A 22,001-nucleotide genomic window follows, 5' to 3' on the forward strand; every position below is an offset into this window, starting at 1 on the left:
TCTGCAGTAATATATAATATAATCATTTAAATAGAATCAAATAGATTCTATTTGAATAATAACTTTTGATGATCCGTATAGGTGAAACAGGCTGTTAAGCATTCAGATAGTAATAACTATATTTGATTTAATGTTTAGATTATATGCGTATGTGCATAAAGACTATCACAGATACAACTGAATAGGTTACAAAAAATTCTTTGATAATGTCATTCACAATAAGCGGAAAAACAAATCTGACAAGCACTTCTCGCAAAAGAACAGAAATTGCAAGTCTGATTGAATATGCAAACGATAACAGGCATCTCAAGTCTTTTCATGATGTTGTGATATGTACCGAAAGCTCACAGTTTCCTGCAAACAAGTTGGTGTTGTCTTGCTATTCTGGTTACTTTGAGAAAATGTTTAAAGTTGAAATGAAGGAGAAATATCAACGCTCGGTAAATATCACTTCCGTAAATTCATGTTCGATGTTGGATCTCATCGACTTCATTTACACAGGAAACATTGAAATCAGTAAGGAGAATGTTTGTGATTTGCTCTCAGCATCAGACTACCTACAAATAAACGATGTCAGGGAGTTTTGCTTTGAGTTTCTTGCAGAAGCTGTTAATCCTTCTAGTTGTTTTGTGATTCTAAACATAGCTAATCACTATCAAAACACTTCCTTAAAAACTCATGTTCTTCAAGTAATTTCTGACAACATCGACCAAGTGGCAACCACTCTTGAATTTAAAAACTTGACCGGGAAAGAACTGGCAGCTTGCATCCGGGAACAAACTGAAAGGAAAACGGAAATGACGTCACTATACAAAGCCATAATCAATTGGACAAAACATGACCAAGAAAGCAGACTTAAAAGCTTACCCGACTTGCTACAGCTCATCAACTTTGATCGTCTTCCTTCTGAATTTTTGGAAGTTGCAAAAAAGGAAGCTATGATTGTAAATGATGTTGCTTGCTCAAAGATGTTGCTGAATGCGTTTTCCTTTCACTTAAGGTCATCAAAATGGAGAGAACTTGGTGGTGGCACAAGAATCTTATCTTTGGGTGGAAAATATAGTATGAATGTAGTTACAGAAGTTTACACTTGCATGGAAGAAGATGCAAAATATTATCCAGATCTTCCAATTGGTCGTAGTAGAGGCTGTGCAGTCAAAATGAACGATAATTTGTATTATATGGGAGGATCATCAACATTACGCAATCAAACATCATCCGTCTGTAGACTGAACCTAACTGCGGCAGAGCTGCAATGGGAAGAAGCAAAGCCAATGCACTCGGAAAGAGCTGGATTTGGTGCCACTGTTCTTGATGGAAATTTGATTGTTGTTGATGGTTTTGGTCATAAATCCGCTGAATGTTACTCACCAGTTTCCAATTCATGGCAAGAAATACCAGCATTGTCACACACTTTGTCTGCAAATGTTCTTGTTGCGTGGAAAAATCACCTGTATGCCCTTGGTGGACTCCACGGTGACAAGTTCTTGTCATCAGTTGTTCGCCTGAGAATTGGTGAAAAGGGATGGAAAGGGATAAAGCCAATGCAAACACCACGAGGATGGTTGGCAGCGGTTTACTGTGATGGTTTTATTTATGCAATTGGAAAAAGAATTGATGATGGAACTCGTTTGAAAAGTGTTGAAAAATATGATCTTAGGAAAGATGAATGGACATACGCCAGCGACATGAATTTCCAACGCTCTGGTTGTTCGGCCTGCTTGCTGCGAGGAGAAATAGTCGTGGTCGGAGGGCTGGATGGGAACGGTGAAGTGATTAGAGAAATAGAGTGCTATGATCCGTTGAATGACAAGTGGAGGATTGTTAAAACAATTAACCACAGTCTTCAACTTCATTCAGTGGTAGTGGTGTAAATATATGTTTATCATTCTTGAAACGTTCATGGGCATGTGAACCATAGTTTATTGTTATTGACTGACTTTGCATGCAAAAAAGGAGAACCCTGTGTTTCGCTTTGATTCATTCTCACTCATGGAATGAGAACTGCTTTGAGTGAGGGGCAGTCACTTTTTAATGAGCAGGCTAGGCTACATTGTGTCTAATTCCTAAGGTTTTCAACAGTAAGGCCTAATCTTCTAGTTTTACGAAAACTAATGTTCCCACTGCGACATATAATCGGCTAAAACCCTCACAGAAAATGTGCCCTTGTCGCTTTGAAGAGTAATGCGCACAAACAAACTTAGGCTACAACCACATTCACTTTTGCCATGTTTGTATGACATACGGTAAGCTTTATAAAGAAAATGAAAGTGTAGGATAACTTATGTTTGAACTTTTTTGTCTGTCTTTAGTTCCATTTCGTAGAATTTTTCCTTCGTTTTGTGTGTACAGGACTTTTCAAATTACCGTAAAACCTCTATTTCACCGCCATGGCGCTCTATTTTTCAACTCTTGTTTAAAAGTGGCGTTCTATTAGAGGTGACGTTCAATTAGAGGTTGGCGCTCTACTTTTCGACTAGCTGGTCAGAATTTTGAAATAAAGTTTATCAATGAAAAGAAAAAACACCAAACACATTTACCGGTATATACAGGTAATTTTTAGTTTAAAATTCGTTTGTTTTTAGTTTAAAATTGAAGCAACCTGTCAGGCCCCAGGATTGGCAACACGGCAAAGTGGCGTTCTATTAGAGGTGGCGTTCAAATAGAGGTGGCGCTCAAATAGAGGTTTTACGGTAAGTCTTATTTCTCATTGGCTTTTTGTTCACCTTCAATGTTCTACGTAATTTTTTTATTTTAAATTTTTTAATTTCAACACAATTTGTTCCCTCGCTGTGGTGATCACCATGCCTATGCACGTTAACAATCACTTCATCTTTGTTATGATTTTACTTCGCCTAATTTTTGTCTCATTTATACATTTGCCGTTATAAGCATGTATCGCTCATCTAGTCTGGTAATTCGGGATAAGGACCGGAGTTCTTTGAAGAAAAATTGTTGTAAGTCTGCACTGCAAGAATTACTGCACTTTACACTACGATTTCATTTGGGATTAAGTAGAAAGAACATGGTTGGTTGGTTTTGAATCTTTATCCTCGGACTGACAAAGCCTTGAACAGGTTATTCCTGGTAGTTTCGCATATTTGTAGAGGCTCTTGACGCAAAGCCGGTTACCGAGATTGGCAGATTGAAGTTCCGATTGTTGAAGTGTTGTTTCCGGGGAATTATTCCATTTACTAGGTAGGCTACCGCTGAATGGAGAGCAGTCCTGAAAATGCGTTGCTCAAGCGCACACCCCGAGAGTAGGGACGGTACATTACGGGACGCGCAACTCCGTTGTTCCTTCAACATTAGAAGGGTCAATTGCCAATTTGACATTTTTTTTACGCTTTACTGCTGGCTTGCTTTCAACTAAAAACCTTAAATTACTTTAAAACCAACTTCACTCTTCTTATATAACCCATAAAAAGTAAAATATTTTGTAAATTACAAAAGAACGTAACCCTTCTAGTATTGCGGATAAGCCAAAAGCGGATGAAGTTTCGCATCCCTATGATCTACAATCCCTACCCCGAGAGTCGAACAAGCGCCGGGTGATCTTGAGCTGGGCGCATAACCACTGAGCTAACAGGGCGGACTTAACAGGTTATAAGAACGTTAACTATATTTTTTTAAAGTTCAATTTTGCCATACCTCCTAAATTGAAGAGGCAGCCTACGACAATTAAACCGAGTTACGAAATTTGCTTTCTCGCTTACAACGTGACTAAATATTTGCTTCTGTACAATCCCAGTAAACATTGATTGTTGGGGCAACATTGGCAAGAAGTTGGCCGCAACATTGGCAAGATGCAGACGCCAACATTGGCAAGATGTTTTATGCACCATTTGGATGCATCTGGCCAGCGTTGGCGTCTGCATCTTGCCATCGTTGGCTTCTGCATCTTGCCAACATTGGATTATGCATCTTGCCAACGCTGGCTTCTGCATCTTGCCAACATTGGCTTCTGCATCTTGCCAACGGTGGCAAAATGTTTTATGCACCATTTGGATGCATCTGGCCAGCGTTGGCGTCTGCATCTTGCCAACGCTGGCTTCTGCATCTTGCCAACGTTGGCTTCTGCATCTAGCCAACATTGGCTTCTGCATCTTACCAACGTTGGCAAAATGTTTTATGCACCATTTGGATGCATCTGGCCAGCGTTGGCGTATGCATCTTGCCACCGTTGGCGTCTGCATCTAGCCAACGTCGACTTCTGCATCTAGCCAACGTTGGCTTCTGTATCTTGCCAACGTTGGCAAAATGTTTTATGCACCATTTTGCTTCATCTTGCCAACGTTGGCATTTGTATCTGGCCAACGTTGGCAAGATGGCTTGTGCACCATTTTGCTTCATCTGGCGCCTAAATTCTGGTTGACTTTTATGCACCATGATGCTGCTTCATCTGATCTATTGACTATTGTGATGCCCGCGCTTTGACCAAGGTTGGCCATGCGAAGCAAGCTGGTGCATAAAACATCTGAACAGCATTGGCATCTACATTTGCCAAACGTCTCTGTACTTAAACCTCGCTCATCACCAAAAGTTTATTGTTGAACCTAGCTAATCCTTGGGCGAAAGAACAGCAGCAACACGGATTTATAAGCAACACTTCTCCCTTTGTGACAAAGCAAAGTAACAGCCGAGCTTCGTATATTTTCACATTTATTAGAAACAAGCCACATCAAATCGTATTGACAGATGGAGATTCATTGCACATCAGCAGCTTTTTCTTGTGTATCTTTATCATTGTGAATTCCTGCGAATGAAACAAAAATATTTAAATCAAGAGGGCTGTTTGGCAACAGTGTAGGAATCATAGGCGTAACCAGGGGGGCAAAAGGGGCCATGCCCCCCCAAATTTTCAAACTTTGGATTCCGAAGTTGAGCCCTTTGTTGAAAATGCAATAAAGTTTGTAGAAATTTATATCGTTTTCCAAGAGATCTGGCTATTAACACCCCCAAGGACTTGTTTTAGACACACAGAAAGACACCAATAAATTTTCCAAATCGTAAATCGCCCAAAATTTACGCGATTTACATTTCTTTGAACTAATTTGTGGAAGCAATTTCAGAATGGCTTACTCTGTTGGGCTTTTGTGTAGTTATTGAGTTTTTGTTTAGCTGTGTTTTTGGTGTTCTCTAATTTAGCCGCAGTTTTTGCCAGTTCGTGTGTAAGAGCTATCTTTAATAAGTTAATAGCTGTTTATCTGCTAATAAATTTCATACAAATATTACCCTAAAAGTGTTTTCAGAAAGCGCTATAATCCATTATTTGAGTGTAATTTTTCAAAAATTTTCCGGGGGAGCATACCCCCGGACCCCCTTAGAATACGCGTGCCTTCGGCACGCTCTAACCCCGCTACCAGTTTTATTGCTTCAACCCACCAGGATACGCCACTGCACATCAAGTGGCGATGGCTTTAAATCAAACACTTTGTTGTTCTCTTCAATTCATCAAATATTTGGCCCCCCCAAAACATTTTTCTGGCTACGCCACTGTGTAGGATTTTGATCAGTTGTCGTTCAGGATACTACGAAGTTAATTGACAATCTGCAATATCAATGTAATATCCCTCTCTCCAACGTGCGTGACAAAAAACTTATCATTCGATTCTGCGCCACGCAGAGCAATAATCAAGTTCCAATACATTCTAATTGCGTGTACAGTAGTTATTCAACAACTAAAGCAACACATGCGCTGTTGTCTTTCAAACATATAACAAGCTCACCAAAAGTTAGTTTTTGCCGTTTTCAGCCACCTTGCCTGTCCTTCCAATTTCGAAATCACTCTGAAACTCTTCATCAATTTGCTGCACGGCAGCAGCTTTGTCGTGCGCCATCACCATGTCTAATCATGAAAGTAAAAAAAGAAATGTTAAATCAGTATATAAATGCCGACATAGCCTACTAACCACCATGTTCGTTGTTCACATCACTGCAAATACACCACTAAAACATTTTCATACATTACTCAATACTCTTCACAATTACATCATACATTAATCAAAAGAACAAAATGGCATAGTTATGACATAATCATTTAGTCGTAGTAAAAACATTTATCCGTACTCACCAAGAACAATCTTTTTCAGATTCTTTTTTGAACAATCAAACGAGTGCTTAGACTTCACGACGTTTTTTTTTTCCTTTCTTTTTTCTCGACATGCTTTGAACTGTGTTGTGTTCGATAATAATAGTTGGTAATAAGTCCACTGATACAATCGCTTGCATTTTTGCCAACAGCTTGACTTAAATTTGCTACCTGCAAAATGTAAATCGAATGTAATGACAGGGGTTTCATCCATCATATTAAAAAGCTTCAGCACTTGTTACAGACATTTTCGACTGTTACAAATGACAGCCAACGTTTAAAGTTTATTTTGGGATTCCAGTCGTCTGTTTTGTTGCGTATGTAGGTCGCAGTGTAGGCTACTGTAGGCCATGTTGTCGCAATGGGCGCAAAATAAAACATGTTATTATTATTATTATTCAGTTGACGGCAATGAAAGCTACATTTGCAAATACTCTACAACCATCACAGACCTATCCACACGACATAAAAATACAAACACATTCAAGCAGTCAGGCAAACACTGCCGGAGCAGCAAAATCAAAGATTGAGCAGAACCCTACACATGTTGTGGGACATCACAAGCTCTGCTACTTTGCTGATATCTTCTTAGCACTCATCTAAAAGCACTGGCACTAAATTTGTCACGAGAATATTTCATATGAATGTTTTCCATTGGTCATTGAGTTTTATAACTTTCTCTAAATTGAGTTTTATAACTTTCTTTAAATTGTGTAAACGTAGCCTAGTGACAAAAACGACTTTACACAATTATTTCAGGTTCAATGAATAAAAGACATTCACTTACCAGGTTTTCATAAACATTGTCGTAAGTCATTCTTATAGTTTCATTTTGATCATTTCTAAAACTTCTTTCGGCCGTAATAGGCCTATCTCAATTGAATTCGATTTTTTATATTTTCGATGCAAGAAGCGAAAATTCCTCTTAGCGCTGTTCACATAAGCATTGTGCTTTCGGCTCTCCACGTAATTGTGTATTGAGCACAACCGCCATGCTTGAACAGTCGAAGTGAATCGAGTGACGTCATAATCCCTTTAGCAAAGGATTAAGTCATGGCCTCTGTCTTCCTTCATCAAAACAAACCAAGTTCTTCTGCTAAATTGCATCTCCTCACGTTGATATAACACATCGCCGCATTCTAAAGCTTTGTTGCCTCTTTCACTTCAACGCGTCATATTGCCCAGTCAAAGTTTGAAGTAGTGACGTCATAATGGAGTTTTCACAACAATTATTGTGCCTGCAGTGTTGTTCTATGCACCGCGGGAGTAGAAAAAACGATTTGCCGGATCGTTGAAAGTAAAAGTAGCAATCGTTTTGTGAAATCTCGCTTCAAGAAATTGAGGAGAGATTTCGACGCAACATGACTGCTCCTGAAGCTGGCCTATTGTGCAAGCTTTGCTACATTTAAAGTAAAGACGCCCCTTTGTTGGCGACACGAGAATCTCACCCACGTGGTCAAAATCAGACAGTGAGCGAGACTGCTCTCAGAACAAAATCAACAAGTGATACTGCATCAATCGATTTTTTTTTACATTGATTCAGCGTCTGCAGACAAGTCAGCAGCGCGGCGGCAGTGCAGCCGCAACTCAATGATTACATGATCACCACAATCATGCTGCTGTGTCGAGCGCTACTAAACATCAACAAGTGAATTCGATTAAGCTTACAAGTTGTTTTAAATTTTCTTGAACTGCACGCAAATTTTGAGGTTAGTCCTGAAAAAATGTTTTCAAAAATATTACAAAACATTTTAGTATAGTTAAACTTAAAAATTAAAAAAGCTTTTGTTGAACATAAGAAAAAAATGAAGACCTGGCAACTTGAATCTGCAGACGTTGAATCAATGTAAACAGAACGGATTATGCTAGTTGGGTATTGGAGGCGCCAAAGCCTAAACTTTCTGGAAGTGTTCTCTGAATCACAAGACATTTATTGCACTAAATTATCTGAAGCAATTGAATATGAACAAACGATTTTTATCATGGCGTTGTTGGTACAAGAATACGGTATGCGAAAGAAACTGTGTTTTTCCACTAAACCACATGAGTCATTTAGTTAAAGAGTCATTTTATTGTTGGCTATTAATATTTTCAAAGAATAAATCCAGTGAAGCTGAAATAAAGTAGCCAACGTTGCAATTGTTTATTTTGTAGAAACGCGTAGGGCGAATGGAAACTTTAAACTGGTTCGGTATCAAGCACGTTATCGCGTTCGCGTTTTGTTGCTCCTACCTTTTTCTAGACCTCTGCTCCGTTTGGCATAAACAAACTTGGCAAACTGTTGGCTACACTTCTGACCAACTCTGGTCTTAACTATTCATAGTATACTTGTACGGTATCAAAAAATAATAACAGCATTGATAGCCTATTATAAAAATGTAAAATTGTAGCAAAATCATGGTATACATTTGCATAATTTTAAAGAAAACACCGAAATTGTTATGAATTGGCACAACGCTGGCAATGCTTCTGACCGATGTTAGCCAACCACACAACTGTGTTTTGAAGCAATACCACATGAAAAGAGGTTTGTGTTAGTAATTTTAAAGATTAAAACAAATAAACCTGAAATAAAATCTTTGAGACCTTTTTGAACACATGATAAGAAATAAGTTATTGAAATTGATGGCGTATTGTTGGCAACATGTTGGACATAATTGCCAATCTTGTGCCCTCACATCCAGCATATAGCCGACATTGCAATTGTTTATTTTGTGGAAACGTGTAGGGCAAATGGAAACTTAAACTGTTTCAGTATCAAGCACGGAATCACGTTCGCGTTTCTGTTGCTCCTACCTTTTTCTAGACCTCTGCTCCGTTTGGCATAAACAAACTTGGCAAACTGTTGGCTACACTTCTGACCAACGCTGGTCTTAAATATTCATAGTATACTTGTACGGTATCAGAAAATAATAACAGCATTGATAGCCTATTATTAAAATGTAAAATTGTAGCAAAATCATGGTAGGCCTATACATTTGCATAATTTTAAAGAAAACACCGAAATTGTTGTAAATTGGCACAACGCTGGCAATGCTTCTGACCGATGTTAGCCAACCACACAACTGTGTTTTGAAGCAATACCACATGAAAAGAAGTTTGTGTTAGTAATTTTAAAGATTAAAACAAATAAACCTGAAATAAAATCTTTGAGACCTTTTTGAACGCATGATAAGAAATAAGTTATTGAAATTGATGGCGTATTGTTGGCAAAATGTTGGACATAATTGCCAATCTTGTGCCCTCACATCCAGCATATAGCCGACATTGCAATTGTTTATTTTGTGGAAACGTGTAGGGCTAATGGAAAGTTTAAACTGTTTAAAGTTTAAACATCAAGCACGTTATCGCGTTCGCGTTTTGTTGCTCCAGCCTTTTTCTAGACCTCTGCTCAGTTTGGCATAAACAAACTAAAATGAAACTACTTTGTTGGCAAACTGTTGGCTACCCTTCTGACCAACGCTGGTCTTAAGTATTCATAGTATACTTGTACGGTATCAGAAAATAATAACAGCATTGATAGCCTATTATTAAAATGTAAAATTGTAGCAAAATGATGGTATTACATTTGCATAATTTTGAAGAAAACACCGAAATTGTTATGAATTGGCACAACACTGGCAATGCTTCTGACCGATGTTAGCCAATCACACAACTGTGTTTTGAAGCAATACCACATGAAAAGAGGTTTGTGTTAGTATTTTTACAGTTTAAAACAAATAAACCTGAAACAAAATCTTTAAGACCTTTTTGAACGCATAATAAGAAGTATTGAAATTGTTGGCGTAATGTTGGCAATGTTGGCAAAATGTTGGACAAAATTGCCAGCCTTGTGCCAACATACCCAGCATATAGCCGACGCTGGCCCAGCAATCAATGTTTGCTGGGAACCTGACTTCAAACCATGCAACATCTACTTTACAGTTTTTGTATTTTATTTAAGATCAACTTTAAAAGGATGATTGATCAGCCTCCATGCTCCATAATAACCCCCAATAAACGTGCCTCATCCGGGAATGACCTTGAGTAACCTTCAATCGCTTCATGCTTGAACAGTGCGAAGTCGGTCATTGACCTTTTTCAAATTATCTTTCCATATCTGTAATCGGTTACCAAGTTGTTGCCATTGTGCCTTCCCAAATGTGCGCTGGCATGCTTGGCTGCAAAGACAAAGTGTCGCATAAAAATACAAAAAATTGTTATAATTACGTTAGTGTTTTGCAACAGATATACAAACACAGACTATTTCTGCCAGAGACAAATTACCATAAAATGTAATTTCAATCACACGTTTTGCGGAAGTTGTTCAAACATTATGATGCCATTTTCTTGCTTTCACCTCTACCTATGTGCAGCCAAATGTGGTGTTACATATTTGTGTGTAGAAGCTGGCTGTCTTACTTGTATTCTACTTGATTATTGCCTACAGCTTGATATAATGAGAACCTTATCTTTTCATCTTTGCTGATTGGCATGAAGAATGAGAATTCCCTTTACATTTCGTATCTGTGTCTACAGGCACATCGCTTTAACTCAACAATGAACTTTGACCTCGGGTGATAGCCTTTCAACCGCAACCTGATGATGCTGATCCCCTGTGAGGTGCCGCATGGGATTTGAACATCTATTTAAAGGAAAGCACGTCCCGTATCTCACCTCACGATGACTTTCCTGTTAATCTCATCGATCCTTCCACGGATCAACTTCCTCTGGATCGCGTCGATGATGAACTCCTTAACGTCATCCTCGCCGATGCCCAAGCGCTCGATGACGTCATCGAAGGTGATGTCATGCGTGTCGCCAACCAAGTCAATAAGGGTCAGCAGTTTCACCTTGTTGAGGTTGCTTTCATGAGACAATCCTGAGGAGAAATCCGGCGATAAATTAACGACCAATGCGCATTCGCAACAAATATGGAACTATGTCTGAACTCGAAAATAGCCCATGCGATGCAAGAAAGCTCAGTAAAGAGCTGAGTCTGCTGACACTAAGTATGTGTGCTGACTAGATCACAATAGCGTATATCAGCCATATTTTTCACCACAAATAGTGCGCGCGCATGGTGTTAATGAAGCATCAAAAGACTCCACATTTGCGATACTTAGTGATTACAATTCTATGCTTTCAAGATCACTCAAGACTTTTAAAAAATTATTTCAGAGTTAGTTATTCTTTGTGAAACCGAAAACGAAACGCCAATGAAATTAGGTACAAAAATTCAAAGAAAATGAAGGGGTGTACCAGCAAACATCTATAGGATTGGCCCATGATACTAGAGAAGGATCCACAGAGGATACAAACTGATATTAATGAATCAACAAGTGAATAAAAAAATAACAGTTAACCTCTCAAGTACATGTAGCTCCACACAGAGTGAAATTTACATGCCTTTTGACTCTTTTTTATTTCTTTAAAAGTAATGTCTAAAAAGACATTATTGACAGAAAAAGACATTATGAAAAGTAACTACGGACAAAGGCCAGTGTTTCGATCTTCCGATCTCTTCCGCGTAGTAAAGTGAAAGTGGAAAGTTGTCTTGAAGCGTTGGTTGAGATGATGATTTGAAACTTGAGTGATTGTTGTGAGGTTAACTGAAATTAGGTACACCCCGGGAAATTTCAAACCTGAGATTCAATCTCTGACTGAAACGTTAGGGCAGGAAATCTGTTGGGTAATCATTTAAAGATCTTAATACTATGCTGAGTTGCAACAGCGCGATGCATATAATGTTGCTTCGTCGATGAAAACACGGTGTCAAAACTACGGTTTAGAAACCTACTCCAAATAGAATTTTTCACCCAAGGAATCAACAGGGCCGGATTCACCAGTAGGCAGAGTAGGCAGTTGCCTAGGGCGGCAAATTATTGGGGGCGGCAAAATATAGCCTACGAATATATTACATTGATAATACTGTATGTGAATATAATAATTCACAACAGATATAATCAGATATATAGCAATTAATAAATATGTTATCACATCACACACATTTATAAACGCGTTGGGCTCGCAGTCGAAAGCCTGCATGTTCGACTCCAGCCACCCGCACCTGCTGTTGCTTCTCTGGGCAAGAAACTTTACGATAATTGCCTCTACCCAGTGATCGATTTCGAGTAATGGGTAGTACCAAATTTAAGTCATAAGTAGAGTAGACAACCGGAAACAGACATTGTCGTCGGCTGCAGCGTGGGTCAGGTGTACGTCGGAAGGCGTACACCGATGCATAGCGCTCAAGTCCGCTTTCCCGCAATGCAGGATAAATACATAAAAAAAAAAAAAACTGCGGCAAGTCATCGCCCCTAGAGTACTTCACGCTTGATTGGTTTTCAACAATATGTGCTGCTTAGCGCTTCTTTTAGTTATCTGTCTCGCTTAGTATGGAGGACTAGGCTTTGTCTGTGCAATTTTTATTAATCTTTGTTTGGTTTGTTTCACTGTTAGTAAATTTGAAGGAGCCTAGAAAAAATGTTTTTAGTCACTGTTAGGTTGATGGAAAAGTTGCAGGCTATTTTGTGTAGCTTACTTGCCTTGATGCTTAAAGTATGTAAACAAGCCAAAAAGTAAGACTAGTACACGAAAGAACTTTAGTTTTATGAAGTTTTATAAAAATGGCGGCATTGAGGACAAATGAGAACCAGTGCCTGTGTTGTATCGAAAAATCGAAAATCACCATCAAAAATTTTTTTGGGAGGCGGCATTTTTCTCATCTGCCTAGGGCAGCACTTAGGCTAAATCCGGCCCTGGGAATCAACAAACTGGTTGTTGTTCTTGTAGAATTCTTCATAATCTTGAACATTTCCGCTTACAAAGATATTGAGAAGCTGAAATTGAATAAGAAATTCATTATCACAACGAACATAACGCTTGAAGGAACATTATCCTGTTAAACTTTGATATCACAGTTGTACGATAAGTGCGAACTTCATGTTCCGTAGATTACGAAGTTTATTTGAGAAAACACATTCATTATGAAATTTCAGTGGTTCAATAAAAGATTTGAAGAATATTACATTAAAGTTTAAAAATAACAGTTTCGTGCGTTGCGTCACGACTTACGTCATAAAGGAGTTCCCCTTCAAGGAACTTGACGGCCTTCAAAGTGAGGAAGTGATCGAACAAGAAGGTATTCTGGTCAGACAGGGCGCGCGTGATGCACCTGCATGGCATATAATGTGACAACACAAATATACAGCAAGCAACAGAAGCCCTCAATCTTATCATCATCAAACAATGATACTGTATGTATTTAACGAAAATGTGATGGTCCATAGGAATTGACTGGGTGGAGAAAGCAAATTCATCCTAAAGTAAACCTACCATGAAAATACTATTAACATATTTCAAAAGGGATGGGACATTGAAGAATAGTGTAATAAATAAAGGTCATAACTGAGATACAAACTCACACTACAAAGTGAGTACATTCATTTCAAAATAAAGCTTTACAAGCCTGAAAGTTTATGATGTGTTATTCCGCTAGTGACATGCAATTATTCGTAATTGGTCTCTCCTGGAACGCACCAGGAAGCCCATTCCTGTGTACATGGAACTTCGGGATATACTTGGAAAGCCGATACGGATTGAATACATGTACGATGTACATAACCAGCGTGCTAACAAATAATTTCGAATACAGTATAAGGAACCGCAACTTCAATTGCGGTTAGAAATCTATTACGTCACAAGTGTCGTTATGATGAGTCAATAACGCAACTGAGGCATATGCCACATACCGGACAGCATCCTCGCGTGCTTGGCTAGCGTTTTCTGGAGTATAACTTTCCAAGACTTTAATCATGACCTCAGCCGCCTCATTAGACATTCCACAGTTGATGAATGCCTCATAAAGCACCCGCAGTAGCTTGTGTCTGTTGTCACTGCCCACCTTCCACCAGCCAAGCCAAGTTTCAATCTAGAAGTTCAACAAACACGGTTCAGTGCTAGCCAAGCTAAACAACCTTCGGTTCAGCAGGCCATAGTCGTAAAGGGCCGGAGGTATTTTTGTCTAGAGCAGCTTTCTGTTCATAATCATAAGTAAAATCAAGGGCTGCAGTCGGGGTGCCACTCCGTTATCAATGGCATGTCTTTAAGTGTCTTGCCAAAGACACAGCCACATAATGTTAAACCGGCGTCGAACGAACTTCGAACGTCGAAACGTCGAACTAGGGATCTCACAACATGGCCATGAAACCGGCTAACTACCAAGTACCTACCTATACGGCAATATAACGGTTATCTGAATAATACGGTTAAATACGGTTATCTGAATAAAATAATACGGTTAATACCCTAAAGCAGTGGTTCTTAACCAGGGTTCGATCGAGCCCCTGGGGTTCGACAAAGCTGTTTCAGGAGTTCGGCGCGAACGTCCTTTCAAACATTAACACACGGCCTACTGAATACTGGTATATCAGCGAATATTTTTGGAAAATATTGTCCAGCCGAAACTTGATGGCAGCTTACGTGATGCTTAATAAACATCTGTGTGTTTGACGCGTGATGTAATTGTGCCATCTGCATGTAACACAGAATGCAAAAATATATATTATATATTACGCAACATTGCAAAAACGATCCCTAAGAAAAACTTGATTTCCTCAAAACATGAACTTCCTCACGTTTTCTTTTTGCATGTTAGTTCTATTTTCAATTTTTAAGAAAATTCTTTTTTGTAAGCAAATTGAAGAAAATTTTTTAGCCTACTCTTTACTGTATTTGTACTTTTTTTGTAGGCAGGTTTGCTTAAGGCTTTGTATTGACTGGCGGTAGTGTTCAGTAGTCAGCCATCAGTCAGTATCCGACCGGTAGGCCTAGATTTTTTCTTCACTGTATTAAGACACAGATATTTATGCTTAAAAAAAGAAAGGCTCATGATTGCCACACCTTTTTAAATGTAACCTTTTTTAATGTAACATATTTAATAATAAAGAATTATAAAAGTAAGCACGAAGACAGCACACTTCTAACAGTGTTCATTTCATGCGCCAGGCATAATATGTTGTTTATTATGTTCATCTGTTGTTTAACTTCAGCCTAACATGGCTGCCAAAAAAAGAAAGTGGTTAGAGAATTATGTGCAGTGCGGCTTTGCTAACTTTCAAGGTTTTGCCATCTTTTCCCGTTTATTACGCGCTGGTAGGTCTATAATCGACTACAGTATTGTAGTTAGTAGTATCGTTTTCGTCCAGGACGCGTTAATGACGAAAAATAAAATGATTGATTGATGAAACTCAGTAGCCTACTACTTTTCTGAACAAACGCAGTTTCCAGCATGGGTACTGGATAAGCCTACGTCAAAACCATTTGCTTATGATACTGCAACAGTAGATATAAACAGTCCATACTTGGTTGACATTATCGAGCTTCAAGAAAGCGAGGTGCAAAAAAGAAACTTCAATACAACAAATCTTCAAACGTTTTGGTGCCAACAAATTGAAAGTTATCCTCTTATTACAAAAGTTGCCCTTGAAGTTCTCATGCCATTCGTAACCATTTATTTATGCGAGCTTGCGTTTTCTATTCTTGTGGATAATAAAACAGAAAAACGAAACCGGCTTGCATACAAACGTGACATGCGAATTGCTGATTCCTAGACAAAGCCTCGAATCTCACTATTGGTCTCAGAAAAACAACAACAGAAGTCTTATTAATACAGTAATGCATTACTACTAAATGTGGTAGATTCTTGTTTTTGTGATTCGGCGAAAATTTGGGGTTCAACGAAACCGCTGTGTTTTAAATCTTCATTGATTTCAATTGATTTGGGATACAAATCAAAACTGGAATAAGGAAACTAAGGATCACGAATCCCGGACTTCCTTGTGAGAAGCCAAAGAACATTCAATTTTATACTTCCTTTGGTTGAAACAAAAATCTTTCCTCTATAAATTATAAATCATAGTAAAAATTTAGGTTGCTTATAGACGCTAGAACAACGCCACGGAAAGCAGTTTAATTCATTTAAGCTACAAACTTGATTGGGGAATAATAATAATTTGGTCTCAAAAATGCAGCTTCTTTTGGTATCGTTTTGTTTGCTTTGTTACTTCAGCTGCACTTGTGGAAGTAAGTAGAATGTTTTATGTTTTTAAAACATAATACTTTAAACTACTGTAGATATTTCAATACTAAATCAGCGAATAATTGCCGGTTTCCTTTCCTTCTTGGCTTCGTAAACCTGCTTAGATTTTCTTAATCGATTAAATATGGCTCCTTGAAGTGCGTTGCCTTACACTACGGGAGTCGAGGCGACTCCGTTTAATTTTGCTGTTCCTTTAGTCACTCGTATAATCGAATGCTTAATTGCTTATGTACTGGGGTATAGGCCTAACGCCAGTAGGGAGTAGGGTTGACTGAATTAATTTTTTTAAATCATTTGTTCTCAGTCAACAAAATCTGTGGTTTTTAGATTTATTCGACGTCAGCCAGTGGCGTAGCCAGGGGGGGGGGGGGGGGGTTGGGGGTTACAACCCCCCCCCCCTTTGGCACGTGTGTGACGTCACGATATTGAGAATGATGCTTTCAGTCTCTTTATGCTTGAGAATGATGCTTCCAGTCTAACAAAAATTGCCTAATTTTAAACAAAACTGCATTAAAAGAGTGAGTTTTGCCAATACCAAACATCTCAGCCAGGAATTAACAACAAGAAAACATTGAGACGTAGGTTTGTTTCCGAAAAATGCCGAAGAAAACATGATCTTATCCTTTTCTTATGCCACCGGACAGCACCATTTTTCAGGAATATTCATACCCACATTTTTGTTGAAAATGCTCTCAGAATGCACCAAATTCAAATTAATTTTTCAAAATTTTCTGGGGGAGGCCCCCCAGACCCCCCACCGCTGGGTCGTCAACCCCCCCCCTTTCAAAATTCTTGGCTACGCTACTGACGTCATCAGACGGTGAATGAATGTCAAAATTACGGATTGCGATTAAATGATGAAGTTGAAGCGGAGAGTAGGCTATTATATAAACAGACTGTTAACAATTAGTTTTATTTTGCACCATTTATGTAAGTTTTGCTGAAACTGAAAGCATTGCCAAGTTCACTCCTTAATTTTGGCTGGTCAGTTTTGAATCTCATCCTCAGATTGACAAAGCCTTTGACAGGTTATTCCTGACAGCTTCGCGTAGGCTACTTGTAGAGGATTTAAACCATTGACGCAGGGCCGGTTTCCGAGATTGGCAGAATGATGGTTGTTGAAGTGTTGTTGTGTGTGAGCCATTCCATCCACCAGACGTCACTGAATGGAGAGCAGTTCTGAAATGCGTTGCTCAAGCGCACGACCCGAGACCCCAACCATCACCGCTTGATCTTGAGTCCGGCGCTTCCACTGAGCTATCGGTTTTTTTCTCTTGAATGACTCTCTTCAGCCCAAAAGAAGAAAGTCACTACAAGTAGATTGAAACACACAAAATAAAATGTATGAATAATGACAGTACAGACATAGCCTACGGTAATGTGCATGCTTTTGCATAATGCTGTATCCTTTGCAGACATGCGTTGCTCGCAGCACTTTGCAAGTAGTGTCTGAGTAGCCCGATAGCAAGGACAGCAAGTAATGAAAATAATTTTATTAATTACAAGTTTTTATTTTTCTGTGACAGCTGCTTTTGACGACGTCACTGGTGACATAACGGATTGGTTGGAAAGTCCCGCAAATGACTTAAACAATAGAGATAAAAGGGCTGTCGATGCGGAGTGTCGAATAAACAATGTCTGCAAACCATTTTGCTCGAGACGAAGCAAAACCAGAAAATGCAAAACGTTAGTGAAGAAATATGAAAAAAAATGGAAACAATTTGGTGAGATAATTTATTTTTTTAGGCTATATTTTGTTTTTTTTGAGATTTTGCTTTGCTCAGGCTGTGGCTTTTGGTTGAGCAGCTGGGGCTAAAATTCGATATGTAGTCTGGACTCTGGTCGGTTTGTGATATAGAGTAGGCTATAGCGTAGGGCCGTGACAAATTCATAGCTTATCCATATCCTACTCATGTTTTCTTATTGTGTGATGAATCGCTATCCTAATAGCAAACGTTTTCGGCTATGTAGGCTATTTAACAGTACAGGCTATACCGTAATAACAAAAATATGGTCTAATCTAAATATTTGAAAGAACGTTTTCTGTTTTGTTTGTTATAATATTCAATATTGTGTTGTTACTCGGTTATGTCTGCTCATGGTTAAAAAAAGTGACGTCTATACACAAATTGTATGAGTTGCGACAGGTCTTGTACAAACTTAAGGAAAATTATTAAGTATTATGAACTTGGCCCTAGAGACAGAGGCCGTTTGAAACAATATAGTCTTTCAGGTCTTTCAGTCAAACTGAAAATCCAACAAAATTTTTACTCTGAAAACTAATTCAAAATAAAACCAAACAAAGTTGTTCATTTGAAAATGCATCTTGCAATGTGTAGACCACGCGTTTCATTTAGAGGTGACGACAAAACAAAGTTGAGTTTATTTAAAAAAACGTTTTCATAAACATTATGGGGCTATTGGGAAAGAATCAAAACGAAAACAACAATTTTCGCAGAAACGAAGCAGCTTACTTTTTATTCGAGCAGCCTTGGTTTTACAGACACGTTTTTGATTTGAAATACGGTCAAAAGCTTTGCATCAGTGAACAGCAGCAACTGTGGTGCAATACCGCAGAGCCCAGTTTCATGGGCAAAACACGTAGTCTACCGAATTGTGGTACAGTCTGCCGTCAAGAAGCATTATAATAGTTTTTAAAAAACAAGATTTAAATAAAAATGTAGTTTCCGATTGTTGAAATGTTGTTGTCTAAAAATTATTTGATTCACATCGGGTCTTTCGGGTCCTTCTAACTTCGGGTCCTTTGTCCATCGAGTCCTTCTAACCTTTGGTCAGGTTTTATCAATTGAAGCTTTTGGAAATCTTTAATTAAGGTTTTTGGTATAACTGTAACATCCGCTCCTGTATCTACTTTAAAATCAATGAAGTCGTTGTAAATTTTAATAGGCACAATCCAATTACTCGTTGAAGACTCATTTATTTCACCTAAGTAAGACGTCTTTTCCTCTTCGTAACTAGTTACGACTTTATCAGCTGATGTCGACGAGACTTCCTGGTATTTATTGCTGCGGCATTGTCTTGCAAAGTGGCCTATCTTTGAACATTTAAAACAAGTAATGAATTCAGCTGGAAATTTTTCGTTTTCGTAATGTTTATTTCTACCACATCGTTGGCAGCATTCTCGATTCGGGAAGAACTTATTGCGACGTTTTCTTTCAACCCCGTCCACGTAGTCGAAATTTTTCTCCGCTCTACTTTGAAGTTCACCTTGTTGCTCTGCACCTTGAAGTTCACCAGGTTGGCCTGTTTGGGGCCAACTTTCAGAAATCTGGCTCTTTTTGAAGCTGTTTGGCCCCCAAATTTTTGGTTGGTCCGTTGGCTCTTTGTTGGCTCTTTTTGAGCAGACTGAGATCTCTTACCTAGATTTTTCTGTAAAGCTTCATCAATATGGAAATTAAAACGTATTGCTGTGGCAAATTTTGACTTTCTGATTTTTCATCCTGTTTTCTTTTCATACGCGGGTCTGACAGTGGCGTAGCCAGGAAAAAAATTTGGGGGGGGCCAAATATTTGATGAATTGAAGAGAACGACAAAGTGTTTGATTTATGTGCAGTGGCGTATGCACGTATGTGCACCTGATGTGCAGTGGCGTATCCTGGTGGCTTGAGCAAGGGGAAGCAATGAAACTGGTGGGGGTTAAAGCGTGCCGAAGGCACGCGTTTTTTAGGGGGGTCCGTGGGCATGCCCCCCCGGAAAATGTTTGCAAAATTACACTTGAATATTGGATTATAGCGCTTTCTGGAAACACTTTTAGGGTAATAATTGTATGAAATTTATTAGCAGATAAACAGCTATTAACTTATTAAAGGTAGCTCTTACACACGAACGGGCAACATCTGCGGCTAAAATTAGAGAACACCAAAAACTCAGCTACAGAAAAACCTAACAGAGTAAGCCATTCTGAAATTGCTTCCACAAATTAGTTAAAAGAAACGTAAATCCAGTAAATTTTGCGCGATTTACGATTTGCAAAATTTATTGGTGTCTTTCTGTGTGTCTAAAACAAGTCCTTGGGGTGTTAATAGCCAGATGTCTTGGAAAACGTTATAAATTTCTACAAATTTGATTATATTTTCAACAAAGGGCTCAACTTCGGAATCCAAACTTCGAAAATTTGGGGGGGGGCATGGCCATTTCGCCCCCCCCTGGCTACGCCTATGGGCTCTGACCGAGTACGCGTCTGACATCAGCATGGCCTTTTTCTAGTGAGTTGAAGGATTGCCAGGTTGGCCTTTTTGGGGCCAATTTCAGAAATCTGGCCATTTGAAATCCAGTTAGCTCTCCAATTTTGGGTTGGCTTATATTGGCCCCTTTTGAAAACCAGTTGGTTCCTTAAATTTTAGGTTAGCCCTTTAGTTTTTTTAGACCTTGATTGGCCGTTTTCAAAGTTTTACTATTATTGTGTTTGTTGGACTTGATCCAGGAAGACTAGGATGCCAAAGAAGTAGAAAGCAGGATATGAGAGCGGTAGGAAATACAATAGTACGGTAAATGGGGAAAAACTTATCACAGACATTGTGTATGCTGTGAACTCGAATGGGAGGATGATGGTGAATTGAATGAGGAAATAGGCTATTTATTTAACTGTTAGATAACTTGCTCGATGGAATTTATTGGGATCACATTCTCTGCATGCCTTTTTGTAAATTGTTTATTTGTTATTGTTGTGTCTCTCCAGAAGCATGATCCTACATGCTGTATCGTATGTTACCGTATGTTTCAGTGCTGCATTGTCTGTGCTACTTCTGGAAATAACGTTAAACTGGCAGATTGATTCCTAATTCAAACAATACTGTTTGTCGATTTTTCTTATTTTTGTGTACACAGTAACTTTTTACTAAGGTATTACTTTAATTATTTTGTTTACAGGTGAAATATGTGGCTATATTGCTGAGAATGTGTTGCTAATTCAGTGAAATTGCTTCTTAGTACTTGAAAATTGAGTTGGCCCTATTTTTGGCCCCTTGTTTTAGAAGTTGGTTCTTTTTTAGCCCTTTTTGAACGTGCAGTTGCCCCTTGCTAAATTTACATCTGGTAACCCTGCTCTGCAATGCTTTCTGCGTGTCGTGCGACGTCGATAGCTTTTTGTAAAGTTAACTCTGGGCCCATTTGCATGCGTTCGGACAGCGACTTATTTGTAATTCCTACGACGAGTCTGTCTCGCAGTAGCTGATCAGACATAGCGCCATACTGACACTTTTCTATCATGCCATACAGAGAAGTAACATAGTCATTAAAGCGCTCGCATGGCGGTTGATCTCGGCGGTTGAATACTGCTAATTCGAAAATTACGTTATTGTGCAGTTTGAAATGGTTGTTGAAGCGTTCCTTGACTACGTCGTAGTTGATCGAATCGGCCTCTGATAACTTAAATGAAAAAAAAACACATCCTCGCCTTTGCTTCCTAGCAAATAGACTAGAGAGTTGACTTGCACTTTTTCAGGTTTCGACGCTAATTGGGATGCTTGCCTATATTGTTCGAATCTTTTAATCCACTGGCCCCACTCGTTATGTTGCCAGTTAAACGCATCTGGTAACATTATCTGATGTGACATTTTATCTCACTTCTGACACTCAGGGGTGCATTCCTAAAAATTTTTTTGGGGGGGCTCTAACACTTAGCTGTGTTGTTATAGACAAAGTATGTATAAGTAATCGGTATAGGTTAGCCAACAATGTTTATCTTTTTTAAAAGGAAACTCTGTTCAGTATGTTTTTACTTCTGAACATCATGTCGAAAAACAACCCATGCTAAAACATAGCTTGAAGTACAGAAAAAGGTAGAAGCAACAAAACGTGAAAACGTGG

General features: G+C 38.8%; 3 protein-coding genes and 1 long non-coding RNA gene across 5 annotated transcripts in view; 2 read left to right on the forward strand and 2 right to left on the reverse strand.

Moving 5' to 3' along the window:
* Positions 1-206: 206 nt before the first annotated feature.
* On the forward strand, positions 207-1,874 carry LOC145781281 (kelch-like protein 26). The gene has a single exon (XM_082593057.1). It carries the CDS (start codon positions 207-209, stop codon positions 1,872-1,874), a length of 1,668 nt encoding a protein of 555 aa, XP_082449183.1.
* Positions 1,875-4,478: 2,604 nt separating this feature from the next.
* Positions 4,479-7,248, reverse strand: LOC145781179 (uncharacterized). The gene is made up of 4 exons (XR_014290706.1): positions 6,879-7,248; positions 6,074-6,262; positions 5,730-5,848; positions 4,479-4,756 (listed from the first exon to the last, which is right to left on the reverse strand). It is a non-coding gene; the product is annotated as an uncharacterized LOC145781179 (long non-coding RNA).
* A 2,839-nt stretch (positions 7,249-10,087) lies between these two features.
* On the reverse strand, positions 10,088-14,724 carry LOC145781282 (eukaryotic translation initiation factor 3 subunit M-like). The gene is made up of 6 exons (XM_082593058.1): positions 14,710-14,724; positions 13,825-14,003; positions 13,148-13,247; positions 12,831-12,912; positions 10,748-10,952; positions 10,088-10,251 (listed from the first exon to the last, which is right to left on the reverse strand). Exons 1-6 carry the CDS (start codon positions 14,722-14,724, stop codon positions 10,134-10,136), a joined length of 699 nt encoding a protein of 232 aa, XP_082449184.1. The 3' UTR covers positions 10,088-10,133.
* Positions 14,725-16,085: 1,361 nt separating this feature from the next.
* LOC145780924 (uncharacterized) overlaps positions 16,086-22,001 on the forward strand; it is a 31,046-nt gene continuing 25,130 nt past the window's right edge. The window contains exons 1-2 of one of the 2 annotated variants that reach the window (XR_014290684.1): positions 16,086-16,156; positions 17,699-17,896. Coding sequence is in view for 1 of the 2 variants with exons in the window: in XM_082592588.1 (XP_082448714.1) it covers positions 16,099-16,156; positions 17,699-17,896 (256 nt within the window). In the remaining variant the exon portion in view is untranslated. The remainder of the gene's footprint in view (positions 16,157-17,698; positions 17,897-22,001) is intronic. The other variant, XM_082592588.1, reaches the window with a different exon arrangement.

Source organism: Aplidium turbinatum, chromosome 12 (genome assembly GCF_918807975.1).
Source record: "Aplidium turbinatum chromosome 12, kaAplTurb1.1, whole genome shotgun sequence".
Taxonomy (NCBI): Eukaryota; Metazoa; Chordata; class Ascidiacea; order Aplousobranchia; family Polyclinidae; genus Aplidium; species Aplidium turbinatum.